The sequence below is a fragment of the Podarcis muralis genome, chromosome 3, assembly GCF_964188315.1.
Source record: "Podarcis muralis chromosome 3, rPodMur119.hap1.1, whole genome shotgun sequence".
Classification (NCBI taxonomy): domain Eukaryota; kingdom Metazoa; phylum Chordata; class Lepidosauria; order Squamata; family Lacertidae; genus Podarcis; species Podarcis muralis.
This window is the reverse complement of record NC_135657.1, coordinates 119,471,981-119,491,676: the sequence shown is the minus strand read 5'-3', so window position 1 is coordinate 119,491,676 and position 19,696 is coordinate 119,471,981. Positions and strand designations below refer to the sequence as shown.

At 41.9% G+C, this 19,696-nt stretch overlaps 1 protein-coding gene across 3 annotated transcripts in view; it reads left to right on the top strand.

Moving 5' to 3' along the window:
- WDPCP (WD repeat containing planar cell polarity effector) overlaps positions 1–19,696 on the top strand; it is a 182,099-nt gene that overhangs the window by 147,923 nt on the left and 14,480 nt on the right. For 2 of the 3 annotated variants that reach the window (XM_077926584.1, XM_077926582.1), the window contains 3 exons: positions 8,907–9,063; positions 16,996–17,096; positions 18,954–18,982. In XM_077926584.1, the coding sequence (XP_077782710.1) occupies positions 8,907–9,063; positions 16,996–17,096; positions 18,954–18,982 (287 nt within the window). The remainder of the gene's footprint in view (positions 1–8,906; positions 9,064–16,995; positions 17,097–18,953; positions 18,983–19,696) is intronic. The other variant, XM_077926583.1, reaches the window with a different exon arrangement.

Below are 19,696 nucleotides of genomic sequence, written 5' to 3'. Positions count from 1 at the left end.
CCTTCTCAGCCACCCTCCAGCTAGAGGGCACCTGAGAAGGGCACAGCAGCTCAGGTGCCCTGTGAGCCCAGTGTTACTTGCAAAAGCTTGCAGGGCACTTGAGCTGTTGCATCCTTCTCAGCTGCCCTCCAGAGTAGGATGCAACAGCTCACGGCACCCTGTGAGCCCAGCACCATTTTTGCAAGTCTCACAAAGTGGCGCTGGGCTTGTGCAGCACCATGAATGTACCCCTCCTGCCAGAGGCCAGGGGTTCGCTCCATCGGTGTGCTCTGTCCCCATGGCATGCTTTGTGGGCCCTGGCGCACATGCACCCACCCCAGGCACTGGTGGGGAGCACTCTGCCATGGTCTGTGTGCCTTGCAGTCTTGTGGGGACTGTAAGCTCTTAGACGTCATCTGCTATCTCACAATTTATTCAACTATATTTTAACGTAGAATGTTTCATGATGTGGAATGTCTAGTGGTACCACATGACATGAAGCGGAAGGTGTCAGACTCACACATATCTACCAGGGCTATCAGCTGCAGCAGGAAGCACATCTTGGCTCCAGGATGTCATGGTCCTTTCATCTATACAATTTATTTGGAGGTGGAAAATAGATCTGACCCACGTGTGTGTAACTGACAAAAGAATCAACTGGGTGCCTAGACATGGGGCTTTGCACACTCTCCAGGAGAAGAGAGACCCCAGTTAAAAATACGCTTAGAATACGAAGCAGTTTAGTGTGGAATAGAAGTTGCGATGCACAACACACAAAATGCCTCTGAAATTAAAATAGCCAATCTTTACTAATCTCAAGGTACTGAGCATGAAAATGACAATCAAAATTGTTGATTGGCTCCTGTTTAGGAGATCCAAAGATAGCCATGCATAAACAACCCAGTCCATGTTGAGTACACAATTTCATTTGGCAACGCTCTATTTCAAACTCCTGATTGAGACATATGGCATCATATTGCATCAGCTCATCATACACACCACTCCCAGGACCAATGACATGCTGTTGAGTAATGTAGTTGAGTCAATTGCTGACATAAATTGATGCAATCGTTAGTATAAAACAAAGTCTTGCAGGGTGAGCAAGTCATTTGTGCGCTACTCTCCCATTTACCCCAGTGTCATAAGTACTACAAAAGTGATCCCTGCAGTGTAAATCCAACAGTAGTGATGCCTTGTAAATGTGTTAATAGTGCAGATAAAACTTTGGTTACATTTGTGGGGAAGTGACATTTGCAAGCCAGAAAAGTGTCATCAGTCTGATAGTAAAAAGGCGTTATCAGTTCAATTTTGGATGTAAGATTGAATCATAGAATCATAGAATCATAGAATCATAGAGTTGGAAGAGACCACAAGGGCCATCAAGTCCAACCCCCTGCCAAGCAGGAAACACCATCAGAGCACTCCTGACATATGGTTGTCAAGCCTCTGCTTAAAGACCTCCAAAGAAGGAGACTCCACCACACTCCTTGGCAGCAAATTCCACTGTCGAACAGCTCTTACTGTCAGGAAGTTCTTCCTAATGTTTAGGTGGAATCTTCTTTCTTGTAGTTTGGATCCATTGCTCCGTGTCCGCTTCTCTGGAGCAGCAGAAAACAACCTTTCTCCCTCCTCTATGTGACATCCTTTTATATATTTGAACATGGCTATCATATCACCCCTTAACCTCCTCTTCTCCAGGCTAAACATGCCCAGCTCCCTTAGCCGTTCCTCATAAGGCATCATTTCCAGGCCTTTGACCATTTTGGTTGCCCTCCTCTGGACACGTTCCAGTTTGTCAGTGTCCTTCTTGAACTGTGGTGCCCAGAACTGGACACAGTACTCCAGGTGAGGTCTGACCAGAGCAGAATACAGTGGCACTATTACTTCCCTTGATCTAGATGCTATACTCCTATTGATGAGGCCCAGAATTGCATTGGCTTTTTTAGCTGCCGCGTCACACTGTTGGCTCATGTCAAGTTTGTGGTCAACCAAGACTCCTAGATCCTTTTCACATGTACTGCTCTCAAGCCATGTGTCCCCCATCTTGTATTTGTGCCTCTCATTTTTTTTGCCCAAGTGCAATACTTTACATTTCTCCCTGTTAAAATTCATCTTGTTTGTTTTGGCCCAGTTCTCTAATCTGTCAAGGTCGTTTTGAAGTGTGATCCTGTCCTCTGGGGTGTTAGCCACCCCTCCCAGTTTGGTGTCATCTGCAAATTTGATCAGGATGCCCTTGAGTCCATCATCCAAGTCGTTGATAAAGATGTTGAATAAGACCGGGCCCAAGACAGAACCCTGTGGCACCCCACTAGTCACTCTTCTCCAGGATGAAGAGGAACCATTGATGAGCACCCTTTGGGTTCGGTCAGTCAGCCAGTTACAAATCCACTGAGTGGTAGCATAGTCAAGACCGCATTTTACCAGCTTCTTTACAAGAATATCATGGGGCACCTTGTCAAATGCCTTGCTGAAATCAAGGTAGACTACATCCACTGCGTTCCCTTCATCTACCAGGCTTGTAATTCTGTCAAAAAACGAGATCAGGTTAGTCTGACATGACTTATTTTTCAGAAATCCATGCTGACTATTGGTGATCACAGCATTCCTTTCTAGGTGCTCACAGACTGTTTGCTTAATGATCTGCTCCAGAATCTTCCCTGGTATTGATGTCAGACTGACTGGGCGGTAATTATTTGGGTCCTCTCTTTTCCCCTTTTTGAAAATAGGGACAACATTTGCCCTCCTCCAGTCTGCCGGGACTTCGCCTGTTCTCCAGGAATTCTCAAAGATGACTGCCAGTGGTTCTGAGATCACATCCGCTAGTTCTTTTAATACTCTTGGATGCAGTTCATCTGGCCCTGGAGACTTGAATACATCTAGACTAGCCAAGTATCCTTGTACTATCTCCTTAGTTATTCTGGGCTGTGTTTCCTCTGCTGAATCATTTGCTCCAAATTCTTCAGGTCGGGCATTGTTTTCTTTATCGGAGAAGACTGAGGCAAAGAAGGCATTGAGGAGTTCAGCCCTTTCTGTGTCCCCTGTTTGCATTTCACCATCTTCTCCTCTGAGTGACCCCACGGTTTCTTTGTTCTTCCTTTTGCTACGAACATACCCATAAAAGCCTTTTTTGTTGCTTTTAACCTCTCTAGCAAGCCTGAGTTCATTTTGTGCTTTAGCTTTTCTGACTTTGTGTCTACACGTGCTGGCTATTTGTTTGAATTCCTCTTTGGTGGTTTCCCCCCTTTTCCATTTTTTGTACACATCCTTTTTTAATCTTAACTCAGTTAAAAGTTCTTTAGATAGCCACCCTGGCTTCTTTAGGCACCTTCCATGTTTCCGTCTCATTGGTATTGCCTGAAGTTGTGCTTTTACTATCTCCCTCTTAACAAACTCCCAGCCATCTTGAACTCCCTTTCCTTTTAGTATTACTGTCCATGGGATCTCACCCAGCACTTCCCTAAGCTTTATGAAGTCGGCTTTCTTAAAGTCGAGAAATTGAGTCCTAGTATGCTTGGCTGCTCCTTTCCGCTGTATAGTAAACTTCAGAAGAGCATGATCACTCGCGCCTAATGATCCTTCCACTTCTACCCCACTAACCAGGTCATCAACATTGGTTAGGACCAGATCTAAAATGGCTGTTCCTCTTGTTGCTTCTCCCACTTTCTGGACAATGAAGTTGTCTGCAAGGGCAGTGAGGAATCTGTTTGACCTTATGCTCTTGGCTGAGTTTGACATCCAACAAATATCCGGGTAATTGAAGTCCCCCATTACTACTATCTCCCTTCCTTTTGCATGCTTGGCCATCTGTTCCAGGAAGGCATCATCTATGTCCTCCGTTTGGCTTGGGGATCTATAGTAAACTCCCACAATGAGGTCACTGTTATTCTTCTCTCCCTTAATTTTCACCCAAATGCTCTCACTTTGGCTTTGAGGTTCTAAATCTTGGATCTCTTCACAGGTATACACATCCCTGACATATAACGCCACTCCTCCTCCTTTCTTGTCTGGTCTGTTTCTTTGAAATAGATTGTATCCCTCCATTGTTACATTCCAATCGTGGGATTTATCCCACCAGGTTTCAGTGATTCCTATTATGTCATATTTAGTTTGCTGTACCAGGAGCTCAAGCTCATCTTGTTTATTTCCCATGCTTTGCGCATTAGTGTACAGACATTGAAGTCCATTAATCATTCCCCCGTGTCTCTTATTTAAGGATTTTCTCCTCCCACCACTAGGTCTGCATGCTCTTTGCTCCATTCGGTCTATGACATTTGGATGATCATCTTCATCAATTGATAGACTCCTACCTTCAGGAGCACTGTCTCCCTCCCCCACATTAGTCAGTTTAAAGCCCTCCTGATGAGGTTTCTGAGATTTTTTGCAAAAACATTCCTCCCAACCGTTGTGAGGTGCAGCCCATCGCTTGCCAGAAGTCCATCTTCAAGAAACTGCATTCCGTGATCTAAGAATCCAAACCGTTCCTGTTTACACCATTTGCGAAGCCAGCTGTTCACTTCCACTATTTTTCCCTCTCTCCCTGGGCCACGTCGTTCAACTGGGAGGACAGATGAGATGACAATTTGTGCATTTAATTGCTTCAATTTCCTGCCCAGAGCCTCGTAATCTCTTTTGATCTTCTGGAGGCTATTGCTTGCAGTGTCATTGGTTCCCACATGAACCAAGAGGAAGGGGTATTTGTCAGTGGGTTTTATGATTCCTTGCAGTCGTTCAGTTACATCTTGGATCTTAGCCCCGGGGAGACAGCACACTTCCCGAGACATCTTGTCAGGCCCACAGATCACTGCTTCTGTTCCCCTCAGTAGGGAATCCCCTATCACCACTACACGCCTCCTCTTAGGTCTGGTCGGGGTTCTTCTGTGAGCTGTCGGTTCCAAGGTCGCCTGGACATTCCCAGAGGACTGCCTTTGCTCCTCGTCTTCATATACCTGATCGACTGTAATGAGGGAGAGATCCTCAAATGGAGTCTGCTCTTCGTCTTCCATGCTAGGGGAAAGGACCTCAAAGCGATTGCGTATTTCTAAACAATCAGAGCGAACCCTGGGCCTCCTACTTCTTTGAGTCACGTTTCTCCATATATCTGGCTCCTGTGTTGGTGAACTAGCCACCTTCTCAGGGGAGTCCCCTGTCTCTTCCTTGGTGGAGACGGTGTGCTCTGTTGCTTCCAAGAAGAGTTCCAGCTCTCTAATTCTTTGGAGCGTAGCTACACGTTCCTCCAGTTGCTGGACTTTGTCTTTTAAGAGGGCAATCAACATGCAATTGCTGCAGGTAAAGCTGCCTGCAACCTTTGGCAAGATGGCAAACATTGCGCAGGAACCACAGGCGACTGCAGCTGTTCCCTCACCCTCCATCTTGGGAACGTGTCGTTGGGGGTGACTACAGTGGTCCTCTATCATAAAAAGTGTGGAGACAGGACAAATAAATCCCTCCCAAAAAACCTAGGTCTCCCCCAACAAATGTTTGAGACTAGCTCCCCTAAATCTAAAATATGGATCAAACTGTTCCTTCTTCAGCTGCTGCCCTGAAGCTCTCCATTGATTGAGGACCAGGACAAGGCCTGGGCCCCACACATATGATTCAATACGTGTGCAAAAAAAAAAAAAATATGTGGGAAAAGGGCAAACAGCCATTTGCTGCTCCTATGGTTTGGAGGGAGCCAAGCAATCATGCAAATGACTGCTACTTCTGAATGGTACCACCTGTTTCTGAAGGCAACCCTGTGGGAACATCTTCAATCAAAATGACAGTTGCATTTACAAGATAAGCATATGAAGGGGTTAAGGCTCACAGAGTTCCTGTATTCCTTGAGAAGGCAGGTCTGTGTGATGTCATATCCCCTACTTCCTTGGTGGGAAATAGGACAAAGGATCCTAATATTTTCTCTTTCCTCCTTGCCTCAGTCTCTCTTCTTTCAAGCCAGCAATATGGGCAGATATACATGCCTGGGCTCTGCTGAGAGCCCAGGCTCCATATTGGAACTAATTTGTATTTTGTGACTAAGAAGTATTTTTACCTGCATACTACTTTGATGTATTTGCTACCTGCATTGAAATGTAAGTAAACTTTTTTTTTTGGTCTTAAAATGTGGTTAATTCTTAGCTACAGGGACAGAGAAGGGAAGGTCAGCAGACCACAAATAAACAGGGATAAAAAGGTGTAATTTCCTAATTCATAGCTTCCAGTAAGCTGCAAAAGTTAATAAGTGTTTTCACTCTGCTAAAAGGGCTTCACAACCTGTTTACTCTCATAATTCTCCCACACATGTGGGACAAAGGGTTTAAATTTTAATTTACAGATTTAATCCTCAGTTCATCTCCATCATTCACAAGGAAAAAGAAGTGGACAGTAGCATACCCAAACATGCCATCTTCTTTCTGACCAGTTCCACATGGCAAAGGACTTACCATTCCTGAACCTTCAAGATAAGTTTCCATCGATTGAGACAGTGAGAAGGGAGGTGAACTGATGTTGGGTTCTCCTCAGCCTTCAGTGTCTAATGATGATCCAGATGTTTGTCATGGTCCGTCATCTGCACCATACCATCTTGCACAAGAAGAACTGAATGATCTTGTTTGTGATCTGGAGCCACCCAAGGCCAAAGTGGAGTTACTGGGATCAAGACTTTAACAATGGAATTGTATCAAGGAAAATGTCCTAATTTCATTTCACAGTCATCAGCATCAGTTTGCACCCTACTTCAGAAAGGAAGATGACCCTGTGTTCCTCAGAAAGGAAGATGACCTTGTGTTCTGCTATAATGTAGATGATGTAATGGATGTCCTCAGAATCACACATGGCCATGCAAGAATAGTGACTATTCATAGGCTCCTCAAAATTGAGTCTCAAGATGGTGTTGCTGCATAATGGAAATAGAATTCCATCTGTTCCAGTCAGACATGCTGTCTACATGAAAGAAACCTACAACAACCTAAAACAGACTGTCTTCAATGCAGGAAGTATGGCTGGCATCTCTGTTGTGACTTGAAGTCTGTGTTGATGGGTCTGCAGTTGGGATATACAAAGTACTGCTGTTTTTCATGTGAATGGGACAGCCGAGCAAAGACTTTGCACTTTGTGAAGAGAGACTGGCATCAGAGGAAATCTCTGAATGTCAGAGAGAAGACTGTGCAACTCCCAGCACTGGCAGAAAGAAACAAAATCTCACTACTGCCCCTACACATCAAACTCGGTCTGATGAAAAACTTTGTAAAAGCCATAGATCAGCTTTCAAGTGCCTGTCTGAAAAATTTCCTCGATTCAGCGAAGTAAGAATTAAAGAGGGAATTTTTGTGGGTCTTCAGATCTGCAAGCTCATCAAAGACAAAATGTTAGACAACCTGCTTCAGGGTGATGAGAAAAAAGCTTGGGGTGCATTTCATATGGTGTCAACTAACTTTCTCGGAAATGTCAGGGTAGAAAACTACAAGGAACTGGTTGAGAAGATGTCTCTGTATCACAAACTTGGCTGCAATATGTCCTTAAAGATCCATTTTCTCCATTCCCACTTGGATTTCTACCCTGACAACTGCCGTATCGTTAGTGATGAGCACAGTGAATGTTTTATCAGGAAATTACAACAACAACAACAATCTTTATTACGGTCCAGAGACCCAACGATTATCAGGAAATTACAATAATGAAAAGTGAAAAGTGGTCCACTTCCCTGTTGGCGGATTACTGTTGGATGCTGGATGCTCACCAGAGATGATCCTGAGCAACAGGCAAAGTGGTGGCAGCTGGCTTTTGCCAGTTCATGTCATATGTGCATATTCCCCGATTATATAATAAACTATTGTGGATCTCAAAAAAAAAACAAAACAGTAGCCAGTTTTGAATTTTCATTGTCATATTTGTCTCAAAATCTATAAAAAATGAGAGCACCAGGTGCATTTGCCCCTCTGAAGGCTGCTCTGCCACCCCAGGAAGTGGCGTGGATCCCTCCACAGGTCCAACAGCACTCTGTCCCCCACCAGAAGGGAGGGAGCTGGGACTCCTGTCTCAGCACTGGAGCCAGCAGGTATATTTGGAGGGAGAGAAGGGTCTCTCTGTTCCAGCTTGGCCCTCCTATTCTTCCTGGTCTTCCTCCAGAGCCTGCTATGTTGGGTTTGAACCCAATGAATGTACATTTAGGACCTTCTTTTAGCTGCTTTTAAATAGGCTTTAAGGAAGTCTTTATCCCAATCTGTTTTTCATTGCTGATGTTCTTCTAAAGTTTTAAACTTATTGCTCTATTTTCACTGTTTATGAAATTCTATTTAAATTAAATAGAATAATGTTTTCATTATTGCATTGTAAGCCACTATGCAAAGGCCAATTGCCTACAAATGTGAGATACAAATACCTTAATAAATATGTTCCTGTTTTGATCAACATGCAGGTAGCTCAGGTCACCAATATATGAATAAGAAGTTGCCTTTGGTTCCGTCAGGGGCAAAGGCAGGGTATGAATAAATATATAATAGGAGACTTGTTTTAATAGAAAACCACTTTGACAGGTTCTAGTCCCAGCTAGTAATAATTACTGTGAAAGTCGGTTACTATCTCCATTGAGATTGTATAAATACTTCATAGCTAGTCTTCTGTAGTAATTGCTTTGAAAAGCCAATTCCTATACAGTGGTACCTCGGGTTACAGACGCTTCAGGTTACATACTCCGCTAACCCAGAACTATTACCTCAGGTCAAGAACTTTGCTTCAGGATAAGAACAGAAATTGTGTGGCGGCGGTGCAGCGGCAGTGGGAGGCCCCATTAGCTAAAGTGGTTCTTCAGTTTAAGAACAGTTTCAGGTTAAGAATGAACCTCCAGAACGAATTAAGTTCTTAACCCGAGGTACCACTGTATCCAGTAAAACATGTAGCAATAGTAAACTTTATTCTTAATTTCTGTTTTTAATTTTAAAAACACCTAGAGATTCCAGGCCATATGGACAGAGACGATGCTTTGAGTGACACTTTTGTAAACCTGACTATACAGCCACAGGAGGACCAGAAAGTTCAGGACAGTCTCCCAACCTCCAGTGCCAGCGCTCGATGTTTCACACATGCGACATACAACAGCTCTACAAGGTAAAGATACTCAGTGCATGCAGGAGTGTTGCATTTGGAGAAGAATGTCACATTTTATTAGTTACTGTCATCTAGCATAATTTACTCTAAAGCAGATATTTTAACTTGGCAATTAAGCATACATTGGCTTCAAAATGTATACTGTAACACATGTGTAGTTCCTTGAAGACAACCTCCTTCAATTTTGTAGGTCAGAGGGTCTCTTACAGTTGTTTTAACTGCATGTCTCTTAGTTCAAATCTGCTTTTTATTATCAGTTCTTATCCATCCATTATCTGTGTTTAATCTCGTATTCTATTCACATGTTTTATCCTACGCTTGTTTTTTTGTTCCTATTTGCTTTAATAATTACCTGTTTTAAATTCTAATTGCTCTTTTATTCATATGTTTTTCTTATGTTCATTCATTCATTCATTCAGGGTCTCAAACTCTGGTGCATGAGGTAGGGTTGCCATATTTCAAGAGGTGAAAATCCGGACACAAAAAGTTGTTGAGCTTTTTTAGGCCACCAGTAAGCCAGAACCAGAGCTGCCAGAACCAGAGCTGCCTGTGCACCATTTTTTTAAAATTGATTCCCCCTGGATGGGCATGTAGGATCCCCAAAAGAAGACATGTCTGGGAATTCCCAGATACATGGCAACCCTAGCATGAGGTGCAATCAGGTGGCCTGGGAAAAGGTTGCAAAACAATTGAAAAAGATCTGTCCATGGCCCTGCAACTTACTTGTTTTCCCCCTGAAAATAGAGATCGAGGCTGTTTGGACCAGGGCTGGAATAACAAAGCTCTATCTTAGGTCCTGTGATTTTCTTAATAGTGGTGCAGTCTTCTCATATCTCCTTAAACATTTAGCAGTTAATGGTGGTCTTCTAAACAGCCTTGTCAGGGGCCTGTGCTTTTCATAATACAGTGGTACCTCGGGTTACGTACTTAATTCATTCCGGAGGTCCCTTCTTAACCTGAAACTGTTCTTAACCTGAAGCACCACTTTAGCTAATGGGGCCTCCTGCTGCCGCTGTGCTGCCAAAGCCCAATTTCTGTTCTTATCCTGAAACAAAGTTCTTAACCTGAAGCACTATTTCTGGGTTAGAGGACTCTGTAACCTGAAGTGTATGTAACCTGAAGCGTATGTAACCCAAGGTACCACTGTATGGCACTGATTTTGATGCTGGTGCTGATGCTGAAGTGGCAGGTGGAAAGAAAATGCTATTAAAATAAATGTAGGTGCTTGGATTTGTAGAAAAAAAACAATTTATGAAGGCTGCTGTCCTAAACACACTAGGGCAGGTTGCCAAGACATTGGCCTCCAAATGTTGTTGGTCTAAAACTCCCATAAGGCCCAGCCAGCATGGCCAACTGTCAGGAAATTAGGGATTTGTTGTTCAAGAGCACAGTAGAATTAACTTCTGAATAAACATGCATAGGATTGCTCAGTAAGTGCTCCACCAAGGCACTCAACAATCTTCAAGTGGTCCACAATTCTGGTTTCATATCCTGGTTTAGATGGACCCCTTAAACCCCCGTTACATGATTTAGATGATATAAGACTTTTGGTTTAAGAAAGTAAGCTGAACGTGCAAAACACACACCACATGGCTCATTCCCAGGCCACAAAACCACAGCTTATTGGACCATAATAGTTATATCAAACCTTGTTAGTTTCGGTCAAAGGTATTTCCAGGTAAATGTGCTTATACTTCCAGGAATGTGTTAGCTGAACTGCTACCTAAACTTTTTTTTAACAAACCCTACATAGGTTGAAACATCAGCTTAAGCCTGCTGCCTCAATGTCCATCTTAGGAAGCACGTTCCTTTGAATGTAGTGGGAATTAATTCCAAGGACATAGGTTCCAGTTCCCATGAGCTTTGGGAAGAATTTAATAATATTCCATGCAAAGAATTTACACAATAATCCAAACTCCAGCAGACTTATTTTAGAATATTTACTTCCTCTTCTTGCAAAGTATATTGTTCCCCATAGTAAGTTGAGCACTGGAATGCTAAAAATTATTTTGGTTTTTCAACTTTAGTTTTACTTCTTGCCTTGCTGTTTTGAATTCTGAAATGGATCAACTAAGAAGGGTCATCACAGATTGTTGATCCTCTCAGCTAAACTTCTTTGCAATCATTGAAGCTTCATAAAGTGCTTTCCCCTCCCAAAGGCTGAGATTACTTCTTGCTGAGCTGAAGAACATAAAGAGAGCTTCCAACCCTCACTAACAGCTTCTGCATGCCACTAAAATCCAAGTGAAAGCTGCCAACCTAAAATAAGGCAGATCCACTAGTCCTGTATTTTTCCCTCCTCTTGAGCTCCCAAATACAAAAGCAAGTCTTCATCCCTTACTAGTAATTGTTTGGAACCTTAGAAGTCACATGAACCTCACCAACTCTAATGTGAGATGAAAAAGAACTCCCTGTAATAACTTCAGATTGGCACAGAAATAATTGACTTCTGCTAGAGGCCAGAAACCTGATAAACGTTCTCCTCACTGTTATAAAACATTGCAACTGAACATAATGTGCAATTTCTTATGGAGCAACTTGCACATTGCCAAGTTCTTACCTCTTGCTAGGTTGACAAGACTACATTAATACATCTTCATTTCTTGTCCTACAGAGGATTTTGATGAGAAAATATACTGCAAAAAATATAGTCAGAAAAGCCATTTGAATTATATTCTATTGATACTATACAGTGGTACCTCAGGTTAAGTACTTAATTCATTCCGGAGGACCGTACTTAACCTGAAACTGTTCTTAACCTGAAGCACCACTTTAGCTAACGGGGCCTCCCGCTGCCGCCGCGCCGCCGGAGCACGATTTCTGTTCTCATCCTGAGGTAAAGTTCTTAACCTGAAGCACTATTTCTGGGTTAGTGGAGTCTGTAACCTGAAGCGTATGTAACCTGAGGTACCACTGTATTTCTGTCCACGTGTAAAGTGGGGATAAATACTGCGGCTGGCTCCAGAGTGGAAGTGTTGGAGAGGCAGTGTCAACGCCCCCTCGGGGCAGAAGCTTCAAAGAGGCGGCAGTGCCCCTCTGTGATGCTGTGATCACTCACATTTCTGCCCCTGGAGCAAGCTGCAGCCAATCATAGTGTAGGGGAGGGGTGCCCAGAGCTGTGGACAATCACAGCTTTGGGAGCCGTTGCATCCTTCTCAGCCACCCATCTGGAGTGCGAGCCCAGCGCTGCCTTTGTGAGTGGCGCTTGGCTCTCAGCCTTGAGCTGTTGCGTCCTTCTCATGGCACCCTCCAGTTGGAGGGTGGCTGAGAAGGAGGCAACAGGCTTGTGCCCTGGCCCCTGAGAGCCCAGGGAGCTATGGCGCGGCTCCCAGGATCACAGGGCGTCCTCCCTGCAAGCAGCGCAGCTCACAAAAGCAGTGCTAGGCTCACAGGGGCCAGGGCGCACACCTGCTGCATCAAGGACACAACAGCTCTTGTGCCTTCATGCTCCACCCAAAAAACTGCCTGGGGTGACAGCCCTCCCTCCCCGCTATGCCACTGGGCACATAGTATGCTGAAGAGCTAAAAGAAGCCTTTCTACACTTTATTCAGTAAGTTTCCTTGAAAAAATAAAAAAGCTAAAAACTTTGTAAATAATTTATCATCTCTGTAGTTACAACTCTTACAGTTGTATTTTTCCATCATTAGCATTATTGCGAATACCGTTAGCATTTACACAACTACAGATAACCAATTCATTTTTCACTCTTTTGTTGTGATTTGAAATAGGAATTTTAATATCCAGTCTCCCTGTATCAGTTTCCAGTTGGACTTTGGTTTTGCCTTCCTAGACATAAGAATACCAAAACTTATACATTATCTTTGCTGACATTACAATATCACATTTTACAAATAGGCAATTATAATTTGCTTTACTGCTGCAAAAACTGGATAGATTCCATTTTTAGTGTTGTACTTCATTCCATTTTTCAAGCCTATCAAATCTCTACTATGTTTATATTTCCTTTGCCAAACACATTTCCTTCAGCATCATTAGTGCCATTTTGGACCATTCATTGTAAGTTTTAAGTATACAGTTACAAACCTTCCATTAGTTATAGTCATATGGATGTGTTCTACTTGTAAGAGCAAGGTTCTACATGTTTTTTGAACATGTAAAAGTATTTAGGCATCATTTTCTGTGCTATATTAATAGAACAACAACTTTGGTACTTATAACATGAATAATGCATTGTTTGTTTCCATTCCCCTTGCCCTGAACTGCCAGTTATCTCTTTTTTTCTTTAAACTGATGAGCCAGGAAGCAATGCCAGCATGCACATAATATTAAAGGTGTGTCAGAAAGGGTGTACTGTAAAAGTAATAAATGTGAAAACATTCTAATCAGCCTGCCTTTGATTCACAGAAGGTTGAACAAACCTGTTTACCTGCATAGTATTAAATTGCTGGTGTTAGAGTACGTCCTTATATAATTTTAAAAAACGAGTCTCTCTTTAGTTTGGAAGTGAAAGATAGCAGCACTTTTCAAGAGATTCAAAACAGGAATGCATCAAAGGTGCAATGTCAAAAAGGCAAGAAATATCATCTCAGGATCACATAACATCTGTCTTGAACAGTGTCTCTTGTTGCTACCATACCTGACTTTCCTAGATAGGCCCTTCAAGGGGGAAAGGAGGACTTTTATCAACAGGATACCAAGCACAGTCCTTATATGGTATAACTGCGAGCATGCAACTGTATTGTGCACTTTTAACATATGATGTCCCAAATTGCTTCAAGAAGAACTGCTAAACTGAGTATCAGAATCACATTCACAATTAAATGTGATTTAAGGCCATGGACTTAAATGGGTTGAACTTATTATTAGACTTTAATTTGAAGATTTACTTTCACATTACCCCGTATATTAAAATACAGTTTGTATTTTATTATCTTTCTCCTCCCCTTCCACTTGAACTAGTGGTCTTTGTCACAAATCATGTGTGTAACATTGGGGAGTTTTCAGCATTCATTTTTAAGAAAGGGTAAACAGAGCATCTGGCAAATGCTCTACTAAAACATTTTCTAGTATGGTATTCCAAGTGCCCTGCACCAAAGCAAACTGTCACCATGATAGAAAAACATCACAATTATTTTCACATTAAGCCAAACTGGCCCAACCCAGACTGACCTTATTTTACTCATCTCACAGTCTTTTGAGCCTTATTAAACTTGGCATTGTGAAGGATCATGTGACACCAAGCCTATTTCTGCATCTTAGATAGAAATAAATGTAGTACTCTGAGTACTTCTATTGCATACAGCTCTTAGGTAGATTTATATGTATTAGGTAAAAGTCACTAAGTTGCTTTTATCCCCTTCTGGGCTTTTCATGTTTGTTGACTTTAATGAAAACTAGAAGCAACATCATCTTCTAAGCCTTTTGGATATAGTTGAAATCCTCCCAAGCACTGGTAATTTTAAAGAAATAAATGTCTAAAGAGGATGGACAGTTTTAAGCTCTCTTAAAAACATAAAAATAGAAGGGTTACAGCAATTTGGCAGCCAAAAAAGCAATTTACAGGTCACCATGGAATCCGCAGCTATGTGTAGGAAAGCTGATCAAGAGACTACAGAAAAGATAATGGAGCTGGAAGCCAAAAGGATCTTTCCATTTTGAAACTCACCTAATCTGGTCTCCAATGAAGTTCCTTAGTTTCTTTTCTTGAGCCAATAAAGCTTAGTGGGAGAGGTGGTTGCATTATTGTGGCTCAGAGAAAGCTGAAGAGCTGCAATGTTACTATACATTCATAGCTGCTTGCAGAACCTCCATTCAGTCCAGTTTTTGTTGTTTCAGCCTTTGGCCATATCATCACATGACAATAGACTATTAACCAATTAAAAAATAAAAAGCCAGTCAGCCATTATAACAGTCTTCACTGTTTTGCGACCAAAACACTACCACATATCCAAAGCTTATCTTCTCAGCAGAAAAGAGGGATTTTACATTCAGACTGAATCATGTGTATCATCAAAGGCTAATTCTACTTAATACTAACTACACCATCAAGCAAGTTAATGTGCAATTACATCAGAGCATTCACATTCTCAGGATAACAATTTACATGCTGCAACTGAAAAAAGAGGCATTTGATCATTAAGTTAGACTATGACAATGACACATGGTGTAACAGTTCTGCAAATTAATTGATATTTCCCTATTGATTACCAAAGTTGCTGTGAAAGAATGTTGCTTCCTCCACCCCTTCTTCTGCTCACAATCACTACAATGCAAATAAGTACACAAAAAGATACACAAATCAAAACTGATTTTCTATTCAGTGAAGGCAATACTCACCTAGATTTTTAACTAACAAGTTGCAAAGCAAAATGCTGATTTTGTTTCCCTAATAAGGAAACTGCCTACATAAAAAAATAAGATGACCAACACTTAAACTTTACTGTATAAACCGACATACTTTTTATGATTATATTAAAATCCTCAGAAATGTTGAAAAATTAGTGACTTATTCAGCGAATACATTCCTGGGCATCCACAAAACGTTCTGATAAACTGCCTCGTAAGTCATTTATATACATAGAAGCTATACACGATTCTCAGTAATAGGCCATTTCCTTTATTATTGTTGTCAAGGATATGCAGCTAGTATTCAAATGGAAGGCTCATTAGTCTAAAGAAGAGCACACAAGTTTATTTTAATATCCATTTATCTGAAAAAGGAATAAAGCAATGGACATTCTGCTGAGGTCTCTCAGTGCCCCTTCAGAAAGTTCTGCAAACATGGTTAGCTAAACATTCCAGGGTGCCTAGTTTTAGATCATCATCTTCATTTAGTTGGGCTCTGCATGTCCTCTTCAACATTTTATTGGTTTCTGATGCCTCCTCACTTAGCCACATTGAATTTACAAGCACACATGCACACACAGAGATTAAATAAAATGGTCTCTTAGTTTCTTACTAATATATTAGTGATCCTGAGACCATGGGCATAGCCAGGATTTATTTTGGGGGGCAGGCTTTATGTTGGAGGGGGCAGAACCGAGTTATCTGCAAAACAATTGGTCAGTTAAGTACTTTTATTTATTTACTTGATTGGGGGGGGACAGCTGCACCCCTGCACCCCGCTGGCTATGCTCATGCCTGAGACTGTAAATTGTTTTAATACAATATTAGTATTTCTACATTGTTGTAATATGCCCTGGGACTTCACTGTGGTAAGAAATGTTGTTAATAGTAACTCTATATATAGATTAATTCAATACATCTGATCTACAGGACAAAAAAGTAGACACAATACTGGGCTTAAATCTCTCCAACTAGCCCTGCGGCCTGAGGAGCATGCAAATACTGCCCCCCCCCAGCTGATCTGCACGCAGCCACGGAGCTGGCCGCTTGGGCACCTGGAGCAGGGCACATGCCGTGCACCTGGGGTGGGGGGAGCAACCCAGGGGGCTGATTGGCACGGCAGCGATCTGCCCAGGGGGGATTTTGTTTTCCCCCAGGTATGACACCTGGGGCGGACCGCCCCCACCCCTTCCTATGCCCCTGTCTGCATGCATCAGCAATGGAGGTGGGTTGTTCACACTGAGGTTTTCTTTTCTTTTTTTACAATCAAGCAGTATATAAATTTCATGAAATAAATAAATAGATATGAGCATGTGTGAGTGTGCTGTAGCCACACCCACATCTACTTTAGCACATCATAAACAAACTGGCGTGAATCTATTCCCAGCAGGACTAAATCTGGATCCAATCCATTCTGTGCACATATAGCTTTTGTAATTGAGATTTTTGAGCCTCAGGGAGCTCAAAACAGTAAGGCTGGAAGCCTGTATGTTAGGAGTAAGCCCAGTTTAATCAGTGAGACCTACGTTTGAGAAGACATGCAGAGGCTTGCAGTGTGAGGTCTACAAAGCATTTTTACAATTATGTGCAGTCCTTCACATTATACTTTGCCTGTTTCTTTTAAGATCTACTTTTTCTAAGGAGACAGACAAAAGGGACTGTGAATTTGTAACTGGCAATTGCACGGCTCCACAGTTGGACAAGCCTGCATCTTGGTGTCGGACTGGTAAGGATAATGTCAAATGTCTATAACAAGGAGTGGTTTTGGAAACTGATCAGCTGACAGGTCTGGAAGAATTTTATAGTGGGGGGAACCATCACTTGTGAGGTTTCCTAGTTGACCTGCAGAGTGCTGATCTGTAGCAGTGAGACAGCATGGTCTAAGCCAGGGGTAGTCAACCTTTTTATACCTACCGCCCACTAATGCCTCTTTCTTGATGGTAAAATTTCCTTACCGCCCCCCCAGTGCTCAATGGAAGGAGGATTCAGCTTGTGCTGTAGAACCCCCTCCCACCCACCTAGAATCCTGGAACACCCACTAGTGGGCGGTAGGGACCAGGTTGACAACCCCTGGTCTAAGCACTTGGAGGAACCAATCATCTTTTGTGCCTTAATTCCTCAGTCCCATGAATGAACTGGTGTCTCTCTAGCATTATGGTAAATATTTAAAGCAAATGAAAGACATTTCACAGTCATAGTACAGTTGCAGAGTTTTTACCATGCACTGCTTGATTATCTTCCTATGTAATAAGCTCTTTTATTCCCCCATATTCCCGTATTGTCTCATTCAAAGAACATTTTTGTTATACCCTAGCAAGGTTAGGTAAAAATAGAATGGCTATGATTGGGTGAACATAGGCTGTTCCATTTAAGAGGGCCCAAATTAGATAGTTCTATCAGAAACATAAAACAAAGAGGTGGTCCACATAATCATATATCTCACTTGTTCTGTCATCACTTAATTGCTCAACGCTTGAATCTTTGTACAAAATCCATTGGAATGTATTGTGTATGACGATATATTAAAATTCTGGTGTTTCAATTCTAGCAATTCTTTTACACCTGCAAATCAATCACGATGCTGAAGTCAAAGGCTAGACAGATTAGTCTCATAAAGGTTCCCAATCAAAAATACATGTAGTTAAAGGGAGTTCATTTAGGGAAAGTATTAGGGTAGCAACAAATCTAAATCAATCTATATTCCGTGCCACAGATCATGTGTGCACATGTTTTGGTTAGTAACAGACTGACACCAGTGAGTCTGGCTAAGACAGTGAAGGTGTGACCCCGGAGAAGACACTTTATGGCAAGATGTGATTTAAATACAGAAATGAGCATAGAAAAGAAGTGAAATAGACAGTAAGAATAATCAGGAAACTGGAATATGCTATACTAGTAGCTTGTGTTATTTATTATTGGTATCATTTGGAATAAGAATAACATCTTAGGTAAAACATTCATCTTTATGGCTGGAATCCTTCCTAAAAATGAATGTTTCATTCTCCCCCATGTTTCCAAATCTTTTTTAACATCTTTCCATACATAATTGTCTCAAATATGTTGGGATTCTTTACTGTCAGTCAGACCTAAATACTTAATCTTTTTCTCAATTTTAATGCCGCTCAGCTCCTCCAAGTGCTTTTTTGACTGCATAGCCATATTCTTGACCAGCATCTTAGTCTTCCCTATGCTCTGCCCAAGGCATGTTTCAGGTCTGTTCTAATGGCACCTACATTTACTTTTGTACACTACACTAGGAGATGGGGATTTCTTTTTTTTTAGCTTACACCAGAAAACTCAAGGATATCACTAAACATAGGGATAAATGAGAAACGGACCTGATATATTGGAGCACATGAAAAGCCCACATTTACATGAATAAGAAAGCACTACCCACATGGCAGGTCTGCCATAAGAAAAAGTGTGAAGGTGGCCTGTATGTGTGTGTGTGTGTGTGTGTGTGTGTGTGTGTGTGTCATTTAATATGTGCATCTTAAAAAGAAACGGGATTTAATTGAAATAGTATTTCTATCTTGATTGTTTTGCTACCTAGCTCATTCAAATTACTTACCTTGTTTTTTAGAAACTCCCGAGGAAACACGTGATGGACAGGTAAATAGTTTTCCCTGTTGCTCAACAGAAAATACATGTTTGCAACTCCTTCTGTCACATTTTCAGAACACATTTTTATTTGTTTACATAGTGTCATCAGTGTGCATGGTTTTTAAAGAGTACAGGTATTTGATCCAAGGAGCTTAAAAGGACTGCCTCTCCCCATATGAACCTACGTGGACCCTGAGATCATCTTGTGAGGCCCTTCTTGGTGTGCCTCCTCCACAAGAGGTCCAGAGGGTGGCAACACAAGAACGGGGCCTTCTCTGCAGTGGCTCCCCTTTTGTGGAATGCTCTGCCAGGGAGGTTCAGCTGGCACATTCATTATACATATTTAGGCACCAGGCGAAAACGTTCCTTTTTAACCAGGCCTTTGGCTAATTGACGTCCAATGCCCTTTTAAAATGTGTTGGAAGGGGGGATTATTGGGCTGTTTTTATTATGTTCTGCTGTTTTTTATATTGTGATTTTATGTTGTGAACCACTCTGAGATCTACAGGTATAGGGCAGTATTCAAATTGTTGTTGTTGTTGTTAAGGTGAAAGTTTTCCTCTGCCCAACACATATTGCTGCACTGGAGTGCTGCTGGCTGATGACAGACAACAACAACAAATGTTTATTCGGCTATTACGCCCATCATGAAGCACAACACAACAAAACAAATCAAATAAAACAGCGGACTCATACAAACCACAAGTAGTATAACACAGTTCA